General features: G+C 49.4%; 3 protein-coding genes across 3 annotated transcripts in view; 1 reads left to right on the forward strand and 2 right to left on the reverse strand.

Annotated features, from left to right (window-relative positions):
* The window catches only part of LOC116824950 (uncharacterized), a 954,865-nt gene that overhangs the window by 754,091 nt on the left and 177,719 nt on the right, over positions 1-23,055 (reverse strand). The window lies entirely within an intron of this gene.
* LOC116830421 (transferrin receptor protein 2-like) lies at positions 73-997 on the reverse strand. Its single transcript, XM_032789890.2, has 2 exons — positions 668-997; positions 73-317 (listed from the first exon to the last, which is right to left on the reverse strand). The coding sequence occupies exons 1-2, from the start codon at positions 834-836 to the stop codon at positions 118-120; spliced, it is 369 nt and encodes a 122-aa protein (XP_032645781.1). The 5' UTR covers positions 837-997; the 3' UTR covers positions 73-117.
* The window catches only part of LOC116830423 (butyrophilin subfamily 1 member A1-like), a 53,478-nt gene continuing 48,864 nt past the window's right edge, over positions 18,442-23,055 (forward strand). The window contains exon 1 of the mRNA XM_075071996.1: positions 18,442-18,614. Coding sequence (XP_074928097.1) covers positions 18,590-18,614 — 25 coding nt within the window. The 5' untranslated portion in view covers positions 18,442-18,589. The remainder of the gene's footprint in view (positions 18,615-23,055) is intronic.

The following is a 23,055-nucleotide window of genomic DNA, read 5'->3' on the forward strand; positions in this document are numbered from 1 at the left end:
TCTCTGGGGGCAGGGACTCTCTGGGGGGGTCTTGGGGGGCTGGAGGCTCTCAGGGGGCCAGTGGTTTCAGGGGGGCTCTGGGGAGGCTCTGTGGGGACGGGGGGCTCTCTGGGGGGCTCACCGGATGGTGCTCTCGATGCTCTCCTCCCGCAGGTATTTCTGGAACATTTCCTTCAGGTCGGCCAAGTACAGGGGGGGCCCCGGTCCCGGCGACTCCTCGGCCGCCCCCTCGTCGCTCACCACGGCCAGCAGGTCACCCCGCAGCCCCGCGCACGATGGGCAGCTGCCGCGCAGGGCCACGTAGCCCAGCAGGAACGCTGCCCGGGGGAGACGGGGACGTGGGCATGGGGGGCACGGGCACGGGGCAGGGGCGGTACTCTTAGCCCGGGAGGCAGGGCTGGGAGCCCAGGGGGTGGGGTTTTCAGTCCAGAGGGTGGAGCTCTGGGCTAGGGGCGTGGCTATCTGTCCAGGGGGCGGAGCTCTGGGTCAGAAGGTGGGTCTGTCGGGCCAGGGGGCAGGGCTCTGAGTCAGAGGGTGGAACTCTGGTCAGAGGGCAGGTCTGTTGGGGCAGGGGGCGGAGCTCTTGGGCCAGGGGGCGGGGCTGTCAGGCAGGGGGCAGGGCTATCGGTCAGGGGGCGGAGCTCTCAGTCCAGGGAGGGGGGCTTACCCACAGTGAAGATGAGCAGGGCGCTGAGTACCACATAGGTCAAGGCTTTGGTCCGGTCCCGTGGGCCGGGGGCCACCAGGGCGGCCATGTCCCCGGCCAGCGTCTGCTCCTCCCGTTCGGCCACCTTCAGCTCCAGGCCCCCGGCCCCCTCCCCGCCCGGCCCCTCCATGTTCCTGTAGATGGTGTAGGAGCGTCGGCCGGGCCGCTTGCTGCCCTGTGGGGGAGACAGGGGTCACGGCGGGCGGGGCTGCGGGTCGGGAGTGAGGGGCACCCACAGACCTGGTGGTGGGGCAGGGCTGGGCTAGCAGGGGCTGCAGGTCGGGAGTGAGGGGCACCGGCAGTGTTGGAGGGCCCAGGACTGGGCTGGCAGGGGCTGCGGGTTGGGAGTGAGGGGCATCCACAGAGCTGGGGGGGGCAGGGCTGGGCTAGCAGGGACTGCGGATCGGGAGTGAGGGGCACTGGCAGCGCTTGTGGGCCCAGGACTGGGCTAGCAGGGGCTGCGGGTCGGAAGTGAGGGGCACTGGCAGCGCTTGTGGGCCCAGNTTGGACCATGGACACAAGCAATCGATTTTTTGATCGCACTGTGGACGCGCAAAACCGATTTTATAACATCGGTTTTGTAATATCGGTTTAAACTACTTCGAAATAATCGTGCAGTGTAGACGTACCCCCACTTCCCAGGGTCCTAGACAGGGCCATTCTTACCCATACGCAAAGCATGTGGCTGCGTAGAGCACCAGGAAATTCAGGGAACCAAATTTCCTGGTGCCCTGCGCAGCTGCGTGCTGCTCCAGCTCCTACTCTGGCTCTTCCCCAGGACCCCGCCCGTGCTCCGCCCCAGCCCCGCTTCTTCCCACCCCTGCTCTGCCCCAGACCCGCCCTGCACCCACTCTCCTGAAGACTGCAGCCAGGCCCGACACTGCACTCATTGGTAAGTGGAGACACCCGGCCCCAGCTGCGCTGCCAGCTAGTGCTGGGGGGCAGTTCCTCCCTCCCCACAAGCATGGGACCCAGGGGAGCAGAGCAGCCTGGGGCCCCAGGCCTCCACAGGTGGGAGCGGGGGAAGCTGGCCCCAGACCTCTGTGGAGGAGCTGTGTGGGGCCCCAGGCCTCTGTGGGGACAGGGGAATGGCCACTTCCTGCAGGAAGTGGAGTGACCTGGCCCCAGCCTGCTCTGCTCCCCTGGCTCCAAGACTTGGAGGGAGGGGGAACCACCCCCCAGTACTCGCCGGAGATGCAGCTGGGAGCCAGGGGAGCAGGGCAGGTTGGGACCGGGTCTCTACTTCCCGCAGGAAGTAGCCAGCCCTCACTCCCCACAGAGGCCTAGGGCTAGCCAACCCAAGTGGGGGCTAAGTAGGGCACCAAAATAGCTAGGGATGGCCCTGGTCCCAGAACCCGGTCTCCAGCAGAAGCCTGAATGTCTACACTGCCATTTTAACATCCCTTTAATCCGAGCCCCTTAGCCTGAGCCAGCTGGCACAGGGCATTAGCAGGTGTCTAACTGCCGTGTAGACATATCCAGAGAGAACTGAGGTTTGCTCAGCACCTTGAAGTTTCAGGCCAATGAAGAGGAGACACAATGATAAATACTCTTCGCCCATGTCTGCAGCATCTCGGTCTAGCCATGTGTGGCACGGACGGGCACTGACCTGCTATGGAAATCACTAACTCTCTCTCCTGGTTGAGTCGGGGGTTCTTCACACAGCAGGACACTTTCTGGTTGGACTCTTCTGTTAGAACAATGACAATCTCTGTTTGAAACAGGCCATTGGCCTCTGGGGTTATTTCTTCAGAGGTCGATGGTTAGAGCTGCCCCTGGTGATCTCTCCACTGAGCCTTGGGCTGTGGGTACCATCCGGATGATCGACACACCACCCGGATCCCTCTGTCCTGATGTCCCTCCACAGAGATGGCAGGAGCAGAGCCCAAATCTACAAAAGAAATAAATAATATAATATAATAATAATAATTATTATTATTAATAATTTGTGATAATCCTGCATTGCCCAGTATTGAGCCAAAAGTTTTATTAAATGGTTATTAAAAGCCATTTCCTATCCCCATAATCAAGTGTGATTCCATGAGTGCGGTTGGTCAGTTAATCTGGCCAGATTCATATTTGATACACAGTAAAATATTAATATTAATATTAAAGGCTTTTCTATGTACAAATTTGCTCCAGTTTAGTTAAACTGGTTTAGTTAATCAAGTGTAAATTCCTCTGTAGATACTCTTAAATCAAGAAGGAAATAACTCAAGCTAAATTGATAAGCCACTTTCAAACCCATTTAAGTATCATAGAATATTAAGGTTGGAAGGGATCTTAGAAGGTCATTTAGTCCAATCCCTTGCTCAAAGCAGGGCCAACCCCCAGAGAGATTTTTGCCCCAGACCCCTGGGTAGCTCCCTCAAGGATTGAACTCATAATCCTAGGTTTAACAGAGTAACACTCAAATCACTGAGCTCTCCCTCCCCACAAATGGGGTCATGGAGAGGTTTGCATTAGTTCATCAAAAGAAGTGCATATGTATGTGAAAGCAGAGTCAGAACGAGCGCTCCTCTGACATCTGATGGTGAGCCGTGGAAAACGACTTCAGGGACTGATCTCATTTGCATGGGCGCACACACTCTGCCTAGCATGATGCTTGCCCAAATGGTCACTTTGGCTGCTCTGGGATCCCCGATCTCTTTGTTATTAGGGCAGGAGTAATAAAGCATTGTTATCCTGGTAGTGTGAATCAAGGACAGCAGAACGGTACTTGGCATTTTCTGACTGAAGGACTCACCCTCAACTATGCAGCACTCGCTAGGCAAAAGGACATGGGTTCCAAAGCCCATTGAGTTGAGAGAGGGTGGGAGATGAACATATGTACAGTCTGGCCTATGATGGGCCTAAATGTGATTGCTATCTTTTCTTGTGTGTAATAATGGAGCTAATTTAGACTTAATTAAAAGTCTAATTATATGTTGTAGAGTAGAAATCACTGATATGTAAGTCTAAACATTATGCCTACTTTGGGCTACGGGTTCTGATGCAAGAAGACTTCCACGAGACTATCCAGTATGCCCCAGCAGTGAGATTCCTCTACTAACACCTGAAATCATTGAGAACTTGGGAGGGGTGGGAGGGGATGAAGACATCTTGGTAAATGGCTAGTGAAGAGGTGTGGCTAACTGAGTGGTTGGGGGAGAAGTGTGGCAATTGGCCTTGGGGGGAGCAAGTGAGGGTCTTAGCAGTGGAGTGTGTAAGGTGCCTTCATACCTTCCCCCACTTCCACCCAGGCTGGGAAGTGAACTCTGCAGATTAATTTCTGAACTCTGGGGCTGCACTGACCAGGACAACAACTGTGAGTGGGATGACTTTTGAGTTGCTGGACTTAAGAACCTAAAGGAAAAGGACACGGCCCAATCTACTTGAGGATGGGTCTTCTGGTTCATTTGTTTATGAACCTTGTTTGTGGTGTTTCCCCAACATAATGCTGCATTGTTTCCCTCCTTCATTAAACATTTTTTGCTACACTCAGACTCTGTCCTCTGCGCTACACTCATCAGACTCTGTGTTTACAAGAGGGGAAGTATTGCACCCAGAAGAGGCACTGGTGGGTAGTATGTAATTGTCCCAGTTCACTGGGTGGGGGCTCAAGCTGGTTTTGCATTGTGTTATTGAAACGGAACCCCTAGATACTGAACCCAGCCCTTGTTGCTGCCAACTCTGACAGGCAGGGGTTACATACATGTAGACAAGCATTAAATTAAGTCACAAATAAAAAACCTTACAATAGGGGAGTTTGGCAGTGCCTTGTACCCTTCCAGAATGCAGAAATGAGTAGCAGAAAACTGGTACCTCTGAAAGCAGGAAATACACTCAGCAAAAGAGAAACACAAACACTCCATAGCATTATAGAATAATAGAAGATTAGGGTTGGAAGAGACCTCCGGAGGTCATCTAGTCCAACCCCCTGCTCAACACCAACTAAATCATCCCAGCCAGGGCTTTGTCAAGCGAGGACTTAAAAACCTCTAAGGATGGAGATTCCACCACCTCCCTAGGTAACCCATTCCAGTGCTTCACCACCCTCCTAATGAAATAATGTTTCCTAATATCCAACCCACTGCAACTTGAGACCATTGCTCCTTGTTCTGTCATCTGCCACCACTGAGAACAGCCTAGCTCCATCCTCTTTGAAACCAAGGGCACCATCCACAGGGGGCACAGGGAGCTGGAGCACCCCCCTAAGTTTCGTACCAGGACACTGTCTCCTGCCTCTCCCCTCACTAACCAAGGGTGAGAGGAATGCAGGCAGCTTGTGTCTTTGCTTTACTCCCCTCCCCCGCCCAGACTGAGGGATGCCCATTCATCAGGCAGAATAATTAAAAGTTCAGCCCCTGCAAACTCCTGTAAGGATGAGAATAAATATCACTTCCATGAAATTCACTGATCCTACTTAGGGCTGGGAGCTTCTGCAGCATTTTTTTTCAAATTCAAAACAAGCAAGCTCGGGGAGTCAGTGTGCTTATGTCAGAAGAGCAACCCCCCTCCTTGTGACACCAGGAGACAGGGCTGCTCAGGTTGGTGGGAATGCGGGGAGAAAGGAGTGTGGGCTGGCTGCTGCACAATGAGGTTAGAAGCCAAGCTTTGGATGTCAGTGCTTCACTGCTAGAGCAGCAGAGCTAAAGAATGAGCACCTGGGATCTTCCCCTGCTGGCAACAAACATGAGGTATCACCCCACAAACATAGCTTAAATTACACTAAAACTTTCCAATTTTTTTCAACTCTCTAATTTTGTAGTGAAATAACCACACTAGGCACTGCCATTATTCTGCTGTTTGGTTCCACTTGTCTGTGGGAGTCTTTCCTTTGCCAACAATGGGCTTTGGGTCAGATCATCAAGTCTAGTTCCCTGCACTCATGGCAGGACCAGCACCATCTAGACCATCCCTGACAGGTGTTTGTCTAAGCTGCTCTTAAAAATCCCCAGTGATGGAGATTCCACAACCTCCCTAGACAATTTATTCCAGAGCTTATCCACTTTGACAGTTACGAAGTTTTTCCTAATGTCCAACCTAAACCTCCCTTGCTCCCATTGCTTCTTGTCCTATCATCAGAGATTAAGGAGAATAAATTTTCTCCCTCATCTATTCTTCCATTTAGTCCCACTTTTCTCTGAGATTCATTCCTTTAACTACAATGGGCTTTGGGTCAGGTTACCAGGTAAGGCCATATAGGCTGTTACACACAAATACTGATTCCTTGGCGAATGCCTTGATCTTACCAAATCTCCCTAGGATTGCAATTTTCTTCTTTATATGTGGAGATACAAGCAAATGCTGCCCTTGAGCAGTCATTTTATAGCCTGTGTCTGCTGTGCGGTACGTCCTTCTCTTCCAACTGGTAAGTAATCTTTGCTCCTGTTTACTTATTCTTTAATATTTCTGAGGGTGCCAGAGTCTCACTAACTTGAGTACAATCTGTGAATTTCATTGACATGATGTTTACTCTCAAAGCCTTCCAACTTAATCCTTTGCATTTATCATTTTGTACAAACCCTTCAGTGCACATAAACCAAAACCAATCTGAACAATTAGTAAGATTTGGCTGCCAAAATCTGTTATAGTCTAGATCCATGCTGCTAACATCCATCATTTAATTATATAGTGACTTTTTAAGATTTTTCTTTTAAGTTTGGTACCTCAGCTACTTTTGAGCCATCATTAATTTCATCCCCTCCCTTTCACTTGTTAATTAATGCACATACTTTCTCTCTAGAGTCTAATGCTACCTTCCCCCTTGACAAACTTTTAAATGTTCATCTTAACCCCTGTAGCTCAGCATCAGCTCATTTATTTTAAGGGTGAAAGACCAAATTACAACACAATCAGAAAATGTATTTCATGATAAAAATAGAAAGATCTCCAAAAATATCCTGTCCAAGAATAATCTAGAGATCATGCAGTCATTGTGCTGGCCCTGTATGTGATGGAAACCACTTCAAGCAAGGGGGTACTGCACCTCCAGTACCCCTAGTTCCAGCACTTAAAACTTATTTTTACAGGCTATGTATCTGACTGAAAATAGTTCTTAGGCCAAGAGTCCTGTGCAGTGTTTGAAACCCAAACATTGGAGTGTACCTATTGGGTTTCTGGGCAAACATTAAAGCATAGTGCGGTGGCCCCCACTCCTGCCCTGAAGGGTTAAAAACAACCCTGGGAGGGGGCTGTGGCTGGAGAAAAGCAGCTTTTAGGCTGGGCTGATTGGGGGAAGTGGCTGCAGCTGGGGCCCCAAACAGACTCAGCTGTCCCTATAAAGGCAGAGAAGCCAAGGGTGGACAATCAGTCTTCCTCTGCCTGTAGAGGGAGAAGGGCCTGGCTGCAGGAAGCTAAAGATGGAGTACCTGAGTGAAGCAGGGCTGGGGACAGGCTGAGGAGCTCTAGCCTGGAAAGCCCCAGGCTGCAGCCTAGCAGAAAGCCCAGGGATAGTAGGAGTTGCAGAGGGCAGTCCAGGGGTAGGCCAAGGCAGCAGGTCCAAACCTTCTTTGCTAGTGATAAGTAGGCTGATACTGCAGCTTGCCCCAGGGCATAGGGCTAGACTATGACTGGCAGCAGTCATAAAATGAAGTGAGGTGAGGATAGAAGGTGGAGGTTTCCCAGGGAGGGGAGACCCTGAGAGAAAGGGGTTACTGCTTGGGGGCAGCACCCCAGCTAACAGGGCACCAGGGTCCAGAGAGGGACACAGGGCCAGAGGACAGGTGGATCACTGGCCAGCTCTGGAGCTGAAATCAAGACAATTCCCAGGAGGCACAGCAGGGTTGAGTCTGCACATCTACATGGAGCATTAGGACATTGAAAGTGAAATGAATTAAAGCTGTAGAACTGATTTTTTTTTTCAGCGTCTACACTTAGATAAACAGAGAAAGTAAAGCGCAGCCAGGCTGCAAGAGCTGTGCTGCAGAATAGAAAACCTGGAATCGTTCCCTGTTCTGAAAAAACAAGCATGAGCTGCCACCACCAAAGATATGGCTTAAATTGCACTTAAAATTTCCCAATTTTTTCCAACTCTCTAATTTGCAGTGAAATGGCCACACTGGGCACTGCCATTATTCTACCATTTGGTCCCACTTGTCTGTGGGAGTCTTTCCTTCCCCAACAATGGGCTTTAGGTGACTTGGGTCAGGTCCATCAGCTGTGACACAGAAACACCAATTCCCCAGGCAATGTCTGGATTTCACCAAATCTCCCCAAAGTGGGGTTGCACTTTTCTATTCTAGGACCTTTTGAGGAGCAGCTACCCTCAGGTAGCCATTTTGCAGCTTTCTGCTGTATCTTCTCTTCCAGCTGGTAAATATTCAAATCTCCTGTTGGATTTACTGTTTAACATCTGTCAGGGTGACAGATGTCACAAACTTGAGTGCAATCAGTGAATTTCATGGAGGTGATATTTACTCTCTCAGATCCTTACAGCAACACACAGAAAGCTCCTTCTAACTTAACTGTTTTTATTTATTATAACTATTTGTATAAACCCTTCAGTGAACATAAACCTAAACCAATCTGAACAATTTGGATGATTTGGCTGCCAAAATTCGTTATAGATCAATATGCTGCTAACATCCATCATTTAATTATACTCCAGATCATGATTCTTTTTAAAGATATAGACCGTAGGTGTTAATAAAAATAATGTTTAAATAAATATATTGGGCTACTTTTGAAATGACTGTGGATTATTGACGCAGTAAAAAAATAGCCCTGGGAATCATGGTTAAAGCTGCTCCAACCCCTACCAAAATCTGAAATGGTGCCCCTGTTTGCAACCCCGTTTCAGGTAGTTGAAGGCTGCATCGAATCCCCCTTCATTCTTCTCTTCTGCAGACTAAATAAGCCCAGTTCCCTCAGCCTCTCCTCATGTCATGTGTCTCAACCCCCTGATAATTTTGCTGCCCTCTGCTGGTCTCTCTCCAATTTCTCCACATCCCTTCTGTAGTGGGGGGCCCACAACTGGATGCAGTAATCCAGATGTGGCCTCACCAATGCCAACTAGAGGGGAATAATCACGTCCCTCAATCTGCTGGCAATGCTCCTACTAATGCAATCCAATATGCCATTAGCATTCTTGGCAACAAGCGCACACTGTTGACTCATGTCCAGCTTCTCATCCACTGTAATCCCAAGGTCCTTTTCTGCAGAACTACTGCTTAGCCAGTTGGTCTCCAGCCTGTAGCAGTGCTTGGGATTCTTTTGTCCTAAGTGCAGAACTCTGCACTTGTCCTTGTTGAACCTCATTAGACATATTGGAGGAGTGGGCCAAAAGAAATCTAAGTCACTCTGGACCCTATCCCTACCCTCCAGCATATCTACCTCTCCTCCCAGCTTAGTGTCATCTGTGAACTTGCTGAGAGTGCAATCCATCCCATCATCCAGATGATCGTCCACTGAGGCAAGCTGGCGACAGAAGGTTGGGGTTTCCCCTGAGAGGGGAGATCAAGAGCGTGGGGGTACTGCTGGGGCAGAACTCCAAGGTAAAGGATCTGGGAGATACATGGGACCAGCAGCAGGCGAGACACCGGTGAGTCCCAGTTTGCTACATTGCCTTTTTCCAATTGTCCGGGACCCCCCCCCCCCCCCAGTCACCATGAGTTTTCAAAGATAATGGCCAATGGCTCTGTAATCACATCAGCCAACTTCCCTTGGATGCATTAGATCTGGACCCATGGACTTGTGCATGTACAGCTTTTCTCAATAGCCCTTAATCTGTTCTTTTACCACTGAGGGCTGCTCACCTCCTCCCCATACTGTGTTGCCCAAAACAGCAGTCTGAACAAAATGCTGGGTTAAAGTCATGCCTCCCACACCAGATCACACTTGGATTTTTTTAGTATTGACAAGATAAATTGAAATAGAATTATTTTAATCCGAAGCAAGAGGCTTGTACCTAAACCAGGTGTGAATTCAAACTGATGTCATTATTGCAGTGTCAGTGTGTATGCAGAGAGGCCCTCAGGGAGTTGGGAAATTTCACACAGACCAGCCTAGAGAGGGAAATAACCTCCCAGGACAGATAGAGAAGGGATGGGTGTCCAGACCCTTCCCCAGGGGATTCTTGACCAGAAGAGCACACGCTATGGAGTCCTCTCGCAGCAGGGGTGTGACTCACAAGGCTTTGGTCTGACAGATTCATGGTAAATTCTCAAGAGCCACAGTCAAGAACTGAAGTTAAAAGGCCTATGGTGGCAATTATATGTACCCATCCCATTCCCCATGCTTCTGTGGCTGTTCCTTTTAAACAGTCCACCAATTCCAGTTAGTCAGGGACTAGCAGGTGTAAGGTCTGAGGCCTTTTCCTGCAGCCACATTAGGAGAGCAGCAGCATGAGGCAAGAAGCAGAAAGTCCCATCCTCACATTCCATCTAAATTACATTAAAACAACGCAATATCGAGCTGTTAAGGAGGCGATCCTGTCCTAATAGTTCCCACCATCACCAGATAAACCAGGAATCTCTTAAGATGTTTAAAGAAAACTTGGCCTGATGGCCTTCTGTCCAGCAAGGAATCACTTATCAACAGTTGTGGGTGTGAAACCGCTACTTCGTTATTCTTTTGCCTTTATTGTCCCCACTGCTCTATTGTTTATCTGTCTGGTTTCTGTCCGGTTCTTTGATTGTTTCTGTCTGTTGCAAGATTTCAATCAACTTAAGGTACTGGGGTATGATTGGTTAAAGAATTGCTTCACAGTATGTTAGGACTGGTCAAAGAATTAGTTCGTAATATTTTAGTAAAATGATTAGTTAAGGTACAACTAAGGACTCAAGTTTCACTATGTAACCTGGGGTCCAAGAAGGAACAGCAGAAGGAGCAGAAGAAGAATAAGGAAAGACCTGGAAGAAAAAGAAAGAACTTGCCTGTAAGACCCAGCCCAAGATCAGAGCTGCTACAAATCCTCTGCATGGCTGTGATGGGCAGCAGCCAGAATGCAGATGAGACTGACCTTGCCTGGCCAACAAGGAAAGTCTGCCTGCCTGATCAGGATTGGTGAGCACAGCATTGTATGCTTACCATGTGTATTCTGCTCTGTAATTGTTAATAAATAGAGGGTGAGGATATTACTGCGTAAGCCTCTTTCACTAGTAAAAGAACCCATAAACCCACAGAAGAGTACTCCCTGAGCCCTAGGAATTGGGTAAGGGTGGGGCGTCCTAGAGTCAGAGGTGAAAGTAAGCCGGTCTGGCGTACCGGCAACAGCCAGTACACCATGCTGGACCGCATCGACTTCCACGGTGGGGATTCAAAGAGCTCTGGGCTGCGGCTGAGATTTAAAGGACTCAGAGCTCCCCGCAGCAGCGGGCAGCCCAGAGCCCTTTGAATCCCGGCCGCGGCTGAGATTTAAAGAGTGTCATAGGTCTCACCCCCACTCTGAACTTTAGGGTACAGATGTGGGGACCTGCATGGACACTTATAAGCTTAATTACCAGCTTAGATCTGGTCTCACTGCCACCATCCAGAATTTCAGAGTACCTGGATCACTCCCTTCCCCCCGAAAACCTTCCCCTCCCTGGGTAGCCTTGAGAGACTCCTCCACCAATTCCCTGGTGAGTCCAGATCCAATTCCTTTGGATCCCAAAAACAAGGAAGAATTACTCCTTCCTCCTCCCTTTTTCCCCCCACCAATGCCTGGTGAGTCCAGATCCAATTCCCTTGGATCTTAAAAAACAGGGAAAAAAATCAATCAGGTTCTTAAAAAGGAGGCTTTTACTTAAAGAGAAGAAAGGTAAAAGAAAGAAAGAAAAAAACCTCTGATATGACAGCATATCAGCTAATCTCACAGACAATAGATTGAAAAGACAGGATGTTCCCCTGGGCAAAAATTTTAATACACACAAGAATACCCAATTTGATAATTCCCTTAATGGCATCAAGACAAGTTACAAAAGAAAATAAACATAAACCTATTTATTCCTTTCTAAAACTTACTACTCTGATAAGAGGCTGGTTCCTTGACCTTTTTCACTCAGGCTGAAACTGAAAACTGAGTAAACAGAGGAAACTTCCCTCCTTTCTTTTGAAACAGCTTGTTCCCCCCATTGGTTCCTCTGGACAGGTGTCAGCTAGGCTAGGTGAACTTCTTAACCCTTTACAGGTAAAGCAGGCCTTAATCCTTAACTGTCTGTTTAGGACAAAGGGCTCAGAGCTCCCCGCCGCTGCGGGCAGCCCAGAGCCCTTTGAATCCCGGCCGCCGCTCCAGCTGCAGCGCTGGGGCTGGGATTTAAAGGGCTCAGAGCTCCCTGTGGCCGCGGGCAGCCCAGAGCTCTTTGAATCCCGGCCACGGCCCTGGCAGCCGGGCTGAGGCCAGGATTTAAAGGGCTCGGGGCTCCCCTCAGTGACAGGAGCTCTGGGCCCTTTAAATCCCTGCGACAGCCCCGCAAAGCTCGGGGTTCCCCCTGGTGGGTAGAGCCCCAGGCCCTTTAATTTGCCCCTGAGCCCGGGGGGGGCTCCCAGCCACCTCTGCAGCTGGGAGCCCCAGATTGATTTAAACACTCTGGGTCTCCCAGCCACAGCTGGTTCCCCAGGGCCTTTAAATCTTGAGAGGCCATGCCTCCTCTGGATGAGACCATGCCTCTTCCAGATGAGGCCACGCCCCCGTCAGGACTCCAGCAGTACCGGTCAGTCCTGTAAATTACTATCACCCCTGCCTAGAGTGTGCAGGTAACACAGGTAAACAAAGGAAAAAGTTTATGAACCCTTGCAGTATGCTTAGTAGGGGCATCTCCAAGAATGGGGGGCAATTCCACTCCCAATATAAAGAAAAAAGGTACCAAAATCTTCAGTTAGTTCAGTCAGACCCAGAGGGCAACAGCCACACCAGAGGGTAAGTGAAGATTTCTGCCCTAAGCGCTGATACTCACAGGTCTGCTTTTACTGATTGCAGTGAGAAGATCACCACAAAGAGACAGATACCAGCTTATTTGAAGAACTGGGCCCTTGCTGCTGGTTCAGCTCATGGCAATATGGCAACATTAATGCCAAATCATCAGTGTAAGTTTTAAATGCAGGATGTGGCCTATGAACCATTTGGCACTGAAGAAATCTGTATATTTAATGCTAATTTAGTTGGTGCTGTTTGTAAAGTATTTGCTGTATGGATGTCATGATAAGATTGTGTCTAGATTTGTGAGGAGTCCCAGTTAACCCTCAGATTGTCCCCTTATGAACCTAACGATTGTTTCAGTTTGGGGCAGCTTTACTCCATTGTGGTGTCTTTATTCCAAACTAGAGCAACTCAGGGTATGAGCATCCATTACCGTCAAAATGTGCATATTAATCTCATGTGTTGTTATCCATGGGTGGGAGTTCTGCTGTCAGACCAGACTGAACCCTCCCGCTCTCCCTGCAGTTACACGGCATTATAGCGGGTGCTTGTGTAACCAAAGTTTGGTGGGTCACGTGTACACTACACAAGGGAATGACCTTGTTGTGGTTATAAAATGAACTCTGTGTAATACCCACTTGTGGCAGCTCAGCTTACCCACATTTAACAATTCTTGTGCTGTGGATGGAGTGAGTGGCCGGAAGGGTTTTAAGTAAAAGTTGATCAGAGTTACTAGCTATGATTGTGTGTCTTACAGTAGTGATTAGGGCCCCAGCTGAGACTGGGGCCCAGGTGTGTTGGGCACTGTACATATGGGCAGTGGGTGAACCCTGCCTCTTCTTCCAGAGGCCCCATGGCAGCCAAGCGCCCCGCACCATAGCAGCAGGTCTCCAGGCCCGCCATGTGAGTGGCATGCGGACCCGGACTCCCTGGTCCCCGAGTATGGGAAGGACAGACAGCCACAGCCTCCCTGACCCTATCAGGGGAGCTGATGGGGGGCTGCCAGCCTGTTTAATACCTGTATTAAATTGCTTGTTTAAAATGTATATAATGCTTATTGTCTGGCAAAAAAACATTTCCCTGGAACCTAACCTCCTTCATTTACATTAATTCTTATGGGGAAATTGGATTCGCTTAACATTGTTTTGCTTAAAGTCGCATTCTTCAGGAACATAACTACAATGTTACGTGAGGAGTTACTGTATTAAACAGTTAAAACGGGCTTGGATTTGATATACAGAGACCTCAGCCTGCTTAGCACCATGGCAAATGCACCATAAGAAATGTTTTCAATCTCTTATTAAAGATATCAAAAAAGAAAGAAAAACAGTTAAAGCATATGAAATCTAAAATATCAAATTAGCCTTTCATTTAACAATATCTCTGGTTTCCTTTCCCTTTAGCTGGAGAATGTTTTTAAAAGGAAAAAGCCTCTTAGGGCTGGTCTACACTACAAGCTTAGGTCGAAGTATTCAGCATTCGGTCAAATTTATAATGAATGTGTTTACACTCCTGTCAACCTAAAGCCTTTTAAAATCGACTCCTGTACTCCATCAGAATAAGTGGAGTAGTTTGTGCCTCGAATTAAGGGGAGTGTAAACATTGTGTATTGTAATTTGGAGTTACTGGCCTCCAGGTGATGACCCACAGCACTCCAGTGAGCACTTTGAACTCCAATGCTCTTCAGCCAGGCAAGCAGAAAAAGCCCTGGGGAACTTCTGAATGTTCATTACCTGTTGGAGCGGCATGGAGAGCTCACCAGCATAGCTGAGCATGCCTGCCCAGACATACAAATTCACTCCAGCATGGATGGTTTGGGAGATGCTGTATCTGATTGCTGGAGGAGAGGGGGGTGGAGGGAAGAGTTTGTACAGGCAGAGTCTGAACCAGCAAAAGAAACACCGATATCTATGCCAAAAATCGCACAGGACATGGTGGATAAGGGCTACACCAGGGACACACAGCAGTACCACATGGAAATAAAGGGGCTTAGACAAGCATACCACAAGACAAGTCTGGCCCAGCTCCCAATTGAAATTAATGGGGATTGGGCACCCAATTCATTTAATCATCGACTTCAAGGGCATAAGGGACCATTGTGATCATCTAGTCTGACCTCCCACTTGGCACAGGCTACAGAACCTCTCCCGCCCCCTCTTGTAATAGACCCATAGCTGCTGGCTGAGCTACTGAAGTTCTCAAATCATGATTTAAAGACTTTTAAGCAAGAACCTTGAAAATGTGAACAGGCAATGACTGCTTGAGTCTGCAGACAGCCTGAAACAGTAGCTCTGAGAGGAGTGAACTGCCCCAGACATCTGAGCCAAGGTCCCATGGAGGGGAGAGAAAAGAAGAGCAGAGAGAGAAAATGGAAAATCTGCCTTATGAAAGGAGACTCAAAGAGCTTGGCTTGTTCAGCCTGGCCAAAAGAAGGCTCCGGGGGGATATGCTTGCTCTATATAAATATATCAGGGGGATTAACGTTAGGGAGGGAGAGGAATTATTTAAGTTTAGTACTAATGTAGGCACGAGGACGAATGGGTACAAACTGGATATTAGGAAGTTTAGACTTGAAATTAGACGAAGGTTTCTAACCATTAGGGGAGTGAAGTTCTGGAACAGCCTTCCGAGGGAAGTAGTGGGGGCAAAAGACTTATCTGGCTTTAAGACTAAGCTTGATAAGTATATGGAGGGGATGTTATGATGGGATAGTTTAATTTGGGCAATTGATCTTGGATTATCGGCAGATAAGTCTGCTCAATGGTCTGTGAGGGGATGTTGGATGGGATGGGAACTGAGTTACTGCAGAGAATTCTTTCTTGGGTGCTGGCTGGTGAGTCTTGCCCACATGCTCAGGGTTTAGCTGATCGCCATATTTGGGGTCGGGAAGGAATTTTCCTCCAGGGCGGATTGGCAGAGGCCCTGGAGGTTTTTCGCCTTCCTCTGCAGCGTGGGGCATGGGTCGCTTGCTGGTGGATTCCCTGCAGCTTGAGGTCTTCAAATCTCAATTTTGAGGATTTCAATAACTCAGTCATGGGTTCGGGGTTGTTATAAATGTGTATGGGTAGGGTTTTGTGGCCTGCCTTGTGCAGGAGGTCAGACTAGATGATCATATTGGTCCCTTCTGACCTATGAGTCTATGAGTCTATGAGTCTAAAATGCAGCTTCTGCCTGGGGGTCTGACTCTCAATCACAGCCTTGCTGATGGAGAATCACAGCACGTGGTCTGATCAGCCACTCGAGGACAGAGCAAATTTGTACAAGCATCCAGCTGTTTAGGTCATTGCTTTTAGTGCCTCCACTGCAAAATACAAAGAGGCAAAAGGAGAGGGACTGGACAGAATAAAAATAACGTAGGGAAGCAAAAAGACACACAGAAGCTGTATGTGTGTGTCTGGTCAGCACATCTCTCTGGATCAGGGATATGAAGGCCCAACTGTGTAATGGTGGATTCTGAGGCCCTAACACACGATGGGGGTGGCTGCCATGATGGTGAAGCTCGCTCTCTCCAGCCCACTTGGCTCCCAGTCAGCCACTGTCAGTTAATTTCCCCTCCAGGTCCTCTTTAAAAAGTCCCCAGTGGGATTGGTGGGTGGAATAGCCCATCCCCTCATTATTTTGTTCACCAGCTAGGCCTAATTTCAGACACACCCATTGTGCTCCATTGATTTCCCATTCCAGCCTCATGTTTACCAGGCACAATCTGAATATAGTTATGGAGTTAAAGCAGGCGCTCGTCTGTTGGGACTGATTCAGTTGGTCTGTCTCACACCAGAGCCGGAGCTCAGCATAAGCTGACTAAGCAATTGCTTAGAGCCCCAGGCAGCTCAGTGGGCCCTGATTTTTGGAAATAATGCACTTAGTATTCTCAGGGGTGGGTAAAGGATTTTATGACTCATCCAGGCACCGTTTTATATTATGTCTCCCTGCCCTGCTAGGACCTGTTTCTAGGGGAAGAGCGGAGCAGCCAGGGCCCAGGAAAGAGGATCTGGGCCAGGCTGTCTGAATAACCCCACAGGAGTGGAGGCCCAGGGAGTAGGGCTGGCCCACTGGAGAGCATGGAGCAAAACCCTGTCCCCCAGATAGGGTGACCGGATGACAGAGGTGAAATATCAGGATGCGGGGGGGGAAACAAAGAATCCCTTATCACTGTATCTGAATGCACAGTCTCTGAGCAGTTTCCCAAGTTGCCTTATCTGCTGCTGGGATTCCCTTAATTCTCTGAATTTTCCAATTTAATTTTTTCTTCTCATTTTAGAGCTGACTGAATTTCTGGCCTAGTGTCAAAACTTTGTTTTGAGTCAATCCACCAATGGGGATTGCATTTTTGCAACTGTTATTTTGCCTCTCAGTCCAGCCCTTAGTGTTTTTCTGCATGCCGTTTGTGTACAGCTTGATTCTCAAATATTCAGTAAAGGCAGGATACTATCTCCTACAACGTCTTTCTCCCTGGAAAAACATCTATTGTAATTTTTGCAGAAAATTAGAACTGCCATCATGGGTCAGACGAGTAGTCTGCCTAATCTAGTATCCTGTCTTGTGACAGTGGCCAATGCCAGGTGCTTCTAAGGGAATGATCAGACCAGGCAATGACTCATTGAACCATCCTATTGTCCACTCTCAGCATCTGGCAGTCAAAAGACAGTTTAGGGACATGCAGAGCATGGGCCTGCATCCCTGATTATCTTGGCTAATAGCCAATGTATGTATCCTGAGGGACTGATCTAATTCTTTGTTCAACCCGTTTATAGTTTTGCCTTTCAAAATATAATGAACACACATCTACAACCCCAAGATACCTTTTCAACCGCAAGGATTCTAAAATCATGAGTTATGCACCTTCAAGTTAAGAAATTTTAATAAAGAAATATCTTTTTTTATGTGCCTCTTTGTTCCTGAGTCTGCAGGGTGCAGTAAGGCCAGTTCCAATGCCTTGAGCCTAAACACCCGAATGAACCATAGTCTACCCACATACTATTCCTGTTACCTCTCCCAAACATTTCATAGACCTAAGGCCATATCTACACTTTAAGTGTGGGTTAACTCAAGTTATGTCAGCATGGAGTCACTACAGTTACTATGTCACTTGTGTGCAGGCCTCCCGGACTCCTTGTCTCAGCAGTCAGGGTATTCACCAAAAGCACTTGTATAGATTCAGAGTGAGGTGCACCTTGAAGATATCCCACTGTCCACCCACTGTACTTTGGGAAGCTTTGGTTTGGCAGTGCATGCTGGGTACCAAACAGGTAAGACAGGGGTGGTTGTGGCCAAGGGATCAAACTTCCTATAATTCACTGTTAACCATCCACTAATGTGATATGTATCCCATTCATAAACATATACATAATGGTTACATCTTTTTTTCTAAACCCACTAACCTGCCTGGCCCTCCTCACTGTCTGCCATCTCACACAAAATCATAGAGCTTGCATTGCTCTGCACTATTGTCATGAGTGTTTGCACCCAAAGGTGTATGCTCCTTTACTATTTGCAGATCAGCAAACAAACATGTTGGGTGTGACATTATCGTCTACATTCTTTATGAAAATATGCTTATGATATGGATATGACATAGCTAATATATTCTTTATGCAAGATGGCTGATGTGGGGTATCATTGCAAAACTTAAGACCTATTAACTGTGTTTATCCAACTTGTATGGATGTAAGAATTATATCTGAGGCTAGAAATGTCGACCATGTTTTATCTGAATTACTGAGAATCCAGCGATCCCTGGAGAGCAGGAATAGCAACTTCGGGGCGAGAGAGGGGGCATTGACACCCCTACACTGGCACACCCGGCAAACTGCCCCTACCAGGGCCACCCCCGCCAGCTCCGTGCCCTGTGGTTGGGGCTGTTTCTTTAAGAGGAATTTGCTCTGCCCCAAACAGCCAGGGACACAGACTTTTACTTCAACTTCCTGCTACTTTTGTACTTTCAGTTTTGAAGTGAGTGGAAGGCCCAGGCTGGGAGGGAGCTCGGCCCAGTCAATTCAGCTACAAATGTAACAAAAATAACAATGAAGAGTCCAGTCTCAAACCTTCCTGCTTCATGAGCCTGCATGTGGAACTGGTGCTGCAGCCTCAGTAAGTGACATGGGGACCAGGGCTGGATTTAGGGGCACGTAACCTGGACGACTGCCTGGGGTGCCAGGTTGGGGGGTGCCAGGCTTGGGGGACTGTGTTGTTAGCAATAAAAGGAAACATAGAATGTTTGAAGTAAAATGTTTCGGGTTTTCCTTACGTGCGCACATTTTTTACTAACCTTCTAGAATGTTCTAGACCTCAGTAGAATTTTGTGGAACCTTCCAGACTTTATGATTCAAAGCTTTTTTCCAGGGTTCAGCAGGGAGAGGAGCCTTGTGTCACTTTCATGTACAGGACCTATTGCTGTGGGGCCTGGCCCTGAGTGTCTATATACAGGACCTAATGCAGTTGGGCCCAGCCCTGAGTGTGTGCATACAGGACCTAGTGCTGTAGGGCCCAGCCCTGAGAGTGTGCGTACAGGACCTAGCGCCGTGGGGCCCAGCTCAGAGCATGTGGATGCAGGACCTAGCGCTGTGGGGCCCAGCTCAGAGTATGTGCATACAGGAGCTAGCATAGTGGGGCCTGGCCCTGAGTGTTTGTATACAGGACCTAATGCAGTTGGGCCCAGCCCTGAGTGTGTGCATACAGGACCTAGCGCCGTGAGGCCCAGCTCAGAGCATGTGGATGCAGGACCTAGCGCTGTGGGGCCCAGCTCAGAGTGTGTGCATACAGGAGCTAGCATAGCGGGGCCTGGCCCTGAGTGTGTGTGTACAGGACCTAGTGCAGTGGGGTCCAGCTCTGAGTGCGACCTCTAGATGCTACTGGAATGCAAATAACAATGTGCAGTGGGGCAGGAGACTGGCCCTGGGATATGGCTTTATGGCAGGGGATGGGGCTTAAAGGTGTGTGTCTGTGCAGAAGATGGGGGATGAAGAGGGATCGGTGGATGGGGGGTTGCAGGGATCAGTGTAGGAGGGACAGAGTATAGGGATGTGGAGCCAGGATGCCCTGCTCTCTGGGCCATGTTGATCTGTGCTATATCTGAGGTGTATAACAAGTAAATGTAACAGCTGGTGCAGGACAGGTTTAGAGTTGCCGGGCATCTGGTTTTCGACCAGAACACCCAGTCAAAAAGGGACCCTGGCTGCTCTGGTCAGCACTGCTGACCAGGCCATTAAAAGTCTGGTCAGCAGCACAGCAGGGAACAGGGGCTAAGGCAGGCTCCTGGAAGCAGCCGCCAGGTCCCTGTGGCCCATAGGCACATAGACAGCCAGGGAAGCTTCGTGCGCTGCCCACACCCTGAGTGCCGGCTCCGCAGCTCCCATTGACCAGGAATTGTGACTATTGGGAGCTGCAGAGGCAGCACCTGCAGCTGCGAGGGCAACACACAAAACCTCCCTGGCCACCCATGCAACTAGGTGCCTCAGGGACCTGGCAGCTGCTTCCAAGAGCCATAGTAAGCACCGCCAGGACCTCACACCCTGTCCCGCACCCCAACTCTCTGTCCCAGCCCTGAGCCCCCTCCTGCACCCCAAACTCCTCATCCCCGTATCCCCTGACCGAGCCCGGCCTGTTGTCCTAGCGCCGACCCCTCCCCTGCAGGTGGAGACCCTGCTGTTCTCAATGGCTGAGCCCCTCTGTCTGCCGCTGCTTCTGCTGCGGCACTTGCAGGCTCAGCACATTCTTTTCCTTTCCTTTAACCTACCCCACGAGCCCTGGCCAGTCAGTGCCACTCGACTGCCCATGCTCTGACCCCAGTGACCCGGGTCCGGCAGCTTGGGGGAGTCTCAGAGTGAATGTGTGGGGCAGAATAACCAGGGCTCCCTGTGCCCCAGGGTCCCCGTGTGCAATGGGGAAGGCCCCGCACTGTCTTGGAGCCCCTAGGAGCTAGACAGTGAGTGTTGTTACTGATATAGTGCCCACAAGTGAGCCAAGCCCTACAGAGACAGAACAAGGGGCTGCCGGCCCCACAGGGCTCCTGGTCTGAGTGCAGACAAGGCCGAACAAGGGCAGCAGCAAACATTGGGGGAGAGGACGTGAGAGTTGTATTGTGGGGCCAGCCACTCCCTGAGCCCATCCTGTGCCTTTCTTTTTGGTGTGTTAGGATTGTAGTGACCATGATGGCTCTATGCTGGGTCCTGGGTCACCCTCTAGGGAACAGGACAGGGCAGAGGCAGCCTGAGGTCGGGGGAAGCTGGAGGCTGTGGGGGAGGGGGAGCAGCCTGGGAGCTGGGACAGGGACACTGGAAGCCAGGTGGGTGGCTCAAAACCCGGTGCTGTGTTCACTCCAGGTTCCCACTCTGTGATGCAGATTCTGTTGGGGTCAGATGCTGCGGTGAGGGGCCCACGCAGACAGACTGAAGAGAGCGACGCTCTGTCTGCATGGGGAAGGGGCAGCAGTTTTGTTAAATGGGTTCCAGTTTTGTAGACTCATCATGGAGTGACACCTCAGGTACCACCCTCAGCCATTTCAGGGTGTCTTGGAAAGCACTTGCCTCAGTTTACCCTCTTCAGCACTCCTAAAATTATGCCTCACAGTCTGAAAGATCTGAGAAAAAAGTTCCCTGCTGGGGTCTGCTTTGAGTCCAAGTAAACCCCAAAATAAAATCTTTTCCTTCACTCTGCTCCAGCCTCCAGTTCTCACTCAAGCTTCTCATTGTCCTCAAGTCAGGAGTCCTCAGTCCTCCTTCCTGGAGCAGGGTTTGGATTAGTTTCCATTGTGGAAAGTTGGCCTGTGACAGATCTCTGGGTGGAATGTCAGAGGAGGATTTCTGGATGTGATTTCTGGTTTTATGTTTGGATTGGTTTGTATAATTCTTCCTCTAGGTAAGCAGAGAGGGCTGTAAGGCCAGATTTTCAGAGGTATTTAGGAACCTAAAGAAGCAGATAGGTACCTTGTGGGGTTGTCAAAAGTGCTTACTCTGTTTAGGCATCTAACTCCCATTGATTTCAATAGTCTGTAGGCAGCTAACTCTCATTGGTTTCAATAACCCTTAGGTACCTAATGCCTATTGATTTCCCTTGGGCATATTACTTGCTTAGATTCTTTTGAGAACCCCACTAGGCATCTGTCTGCCTCTGTAGGCTCCGCTGTACCTTCATAACTCTGACCCGTAGTGAAATTCCATGGGCAGGACTGATTGGGATGTGCCTCTGTTAGACCTGGATCCCTCTGTGCTTCCTGTGCCCAGCTCTGTAAACTCACAGGCTCTTCGCTCTGGGCAGCCAGGGGCCAGGTATGGCCCTCGCCCACTGTGAGTGCTCTATCTTAGTGAGTATGTCCCATTGTCAGCCACCCCAGGATGTGCTGCACCCATTCTCTGCTGGCACCACAGGAGAAGCCCTAGGAAAAGCCAGACTGGGAGGAAAGCTGGGGCTGGAGTTCCCTTTGTGTTATTGTGAGTTACTTTGTGAATAAAGGAAAATCCCAGGGCAGGGGTGAGTTTGACCCCACACAGCATGTGCAGACTCTGGAGTGGGGTGGGAACGCCACTCATTTACAGCTCCCCCTACTCCTGTCTGCAGCAGGGCAGGGACACAGAAGATAAAACTCTGGGCAACCTGTGAATTCTGTGGCAGACAGGCTGAATTCTGTGGCATCATGAGTCCACTGAGCTGTGAGGAATGGAGAAGTTCCCATTTCTTAGCACTATTGTTTTAGGCTGTCTGCAGACTCAGGCAGGCGTCATTGCATCACATACACTCAGTTCCTTTTCAGGGTTATCTCTGCAACCACAAGGTCTAGAAACACAGGGTGCGATACTGTGCCAGGCCTCTGGGACGTGCACCACAGAACTCACAGCTCTGGGGGAGATGACAAAGGTCGCTTGACACTACTTTTGAATCCTTGGTATTCCAGGCTGCTCTGTGGTGAGGGAGGGGATAAACCATCCCCCAGTGTAATGTAAAGTAGCCAGGGGAGCTACCCTAAGTCACAGGAGCCCAGCATGGGCCACCTATGGGCGGCAACACTGTCAAAAATGTCCATCGTGCTAACAGTATGGACCCATCTCCTTCTGCCTGCAGCACATTCCCTACCAGCCCTGCTAACTCTAAGCTTCACTCCCAGCATGGGGCCCTTTGATGCAGAGCCTGCAGCTGTGTCGCACAGCACCTGTATGGGGGAAAGTCTCCCCCAGCCAGAGACAAGTTTTAATGGCCCCCATACAGTGTCACAGTGGGCTGGGCCAAAAGCTCAGATTCTGGATGCTGGTGGCATGGCCAGGGTGAACTTGTTGGTTGTGGAATCAGAGGATTCCTCAGGCCTTGATGCCATTCTGCAAAACATCCCTGTGACTTTGGAATATGAAACTGTTTGGCTGTGTTACCAAGGAATTGTGGTGACTTAGGGTACATCTAGACTACCTGCTGTATCGGTGGGTAGCCATCGATTTTTCGGGGCTCAATATATCGCGTCTCATCTAAACGTGATATATCGATCCCTGAACACACTCCTGTCCACTCCGGAACTCCACCAGCACGAACGGCGGTAGCGGAGTCG

This window comes from Chelonoidis abingdonii, chromosome 13, assembly GCF_003597395.2.
Source record: "Chelonoidis abingdonii isolate Lonesome George chromosome 13, CheloAbing_2.0, whole genome shotgun sequence".
In the NCBI taxonomy this organism is placed as follows: Eukaryota; Metazoa; Chordata; order Testudines; family Testudinidae; genus Chelonoidis; species Chelonoidis abingdonii.

Excerpts from the sequence above, each read along its gene's own strand:
- LOC116830421 (XM_032789890.2), bottom strand. The coding sequence starts at position 836 with ATGGAGGGGCCGGGCGGGGAGGGGGCCGGGGGCCTGGAGCTGAAGGTG. Across the intron at positions 318-667 it reads CCTGCTCATCTTCACTGTGG|CGTTCCTGCTGGGCTACGTG; the intron begins GTAAGCCCCCCT and ends TCCCCCGGGCAG.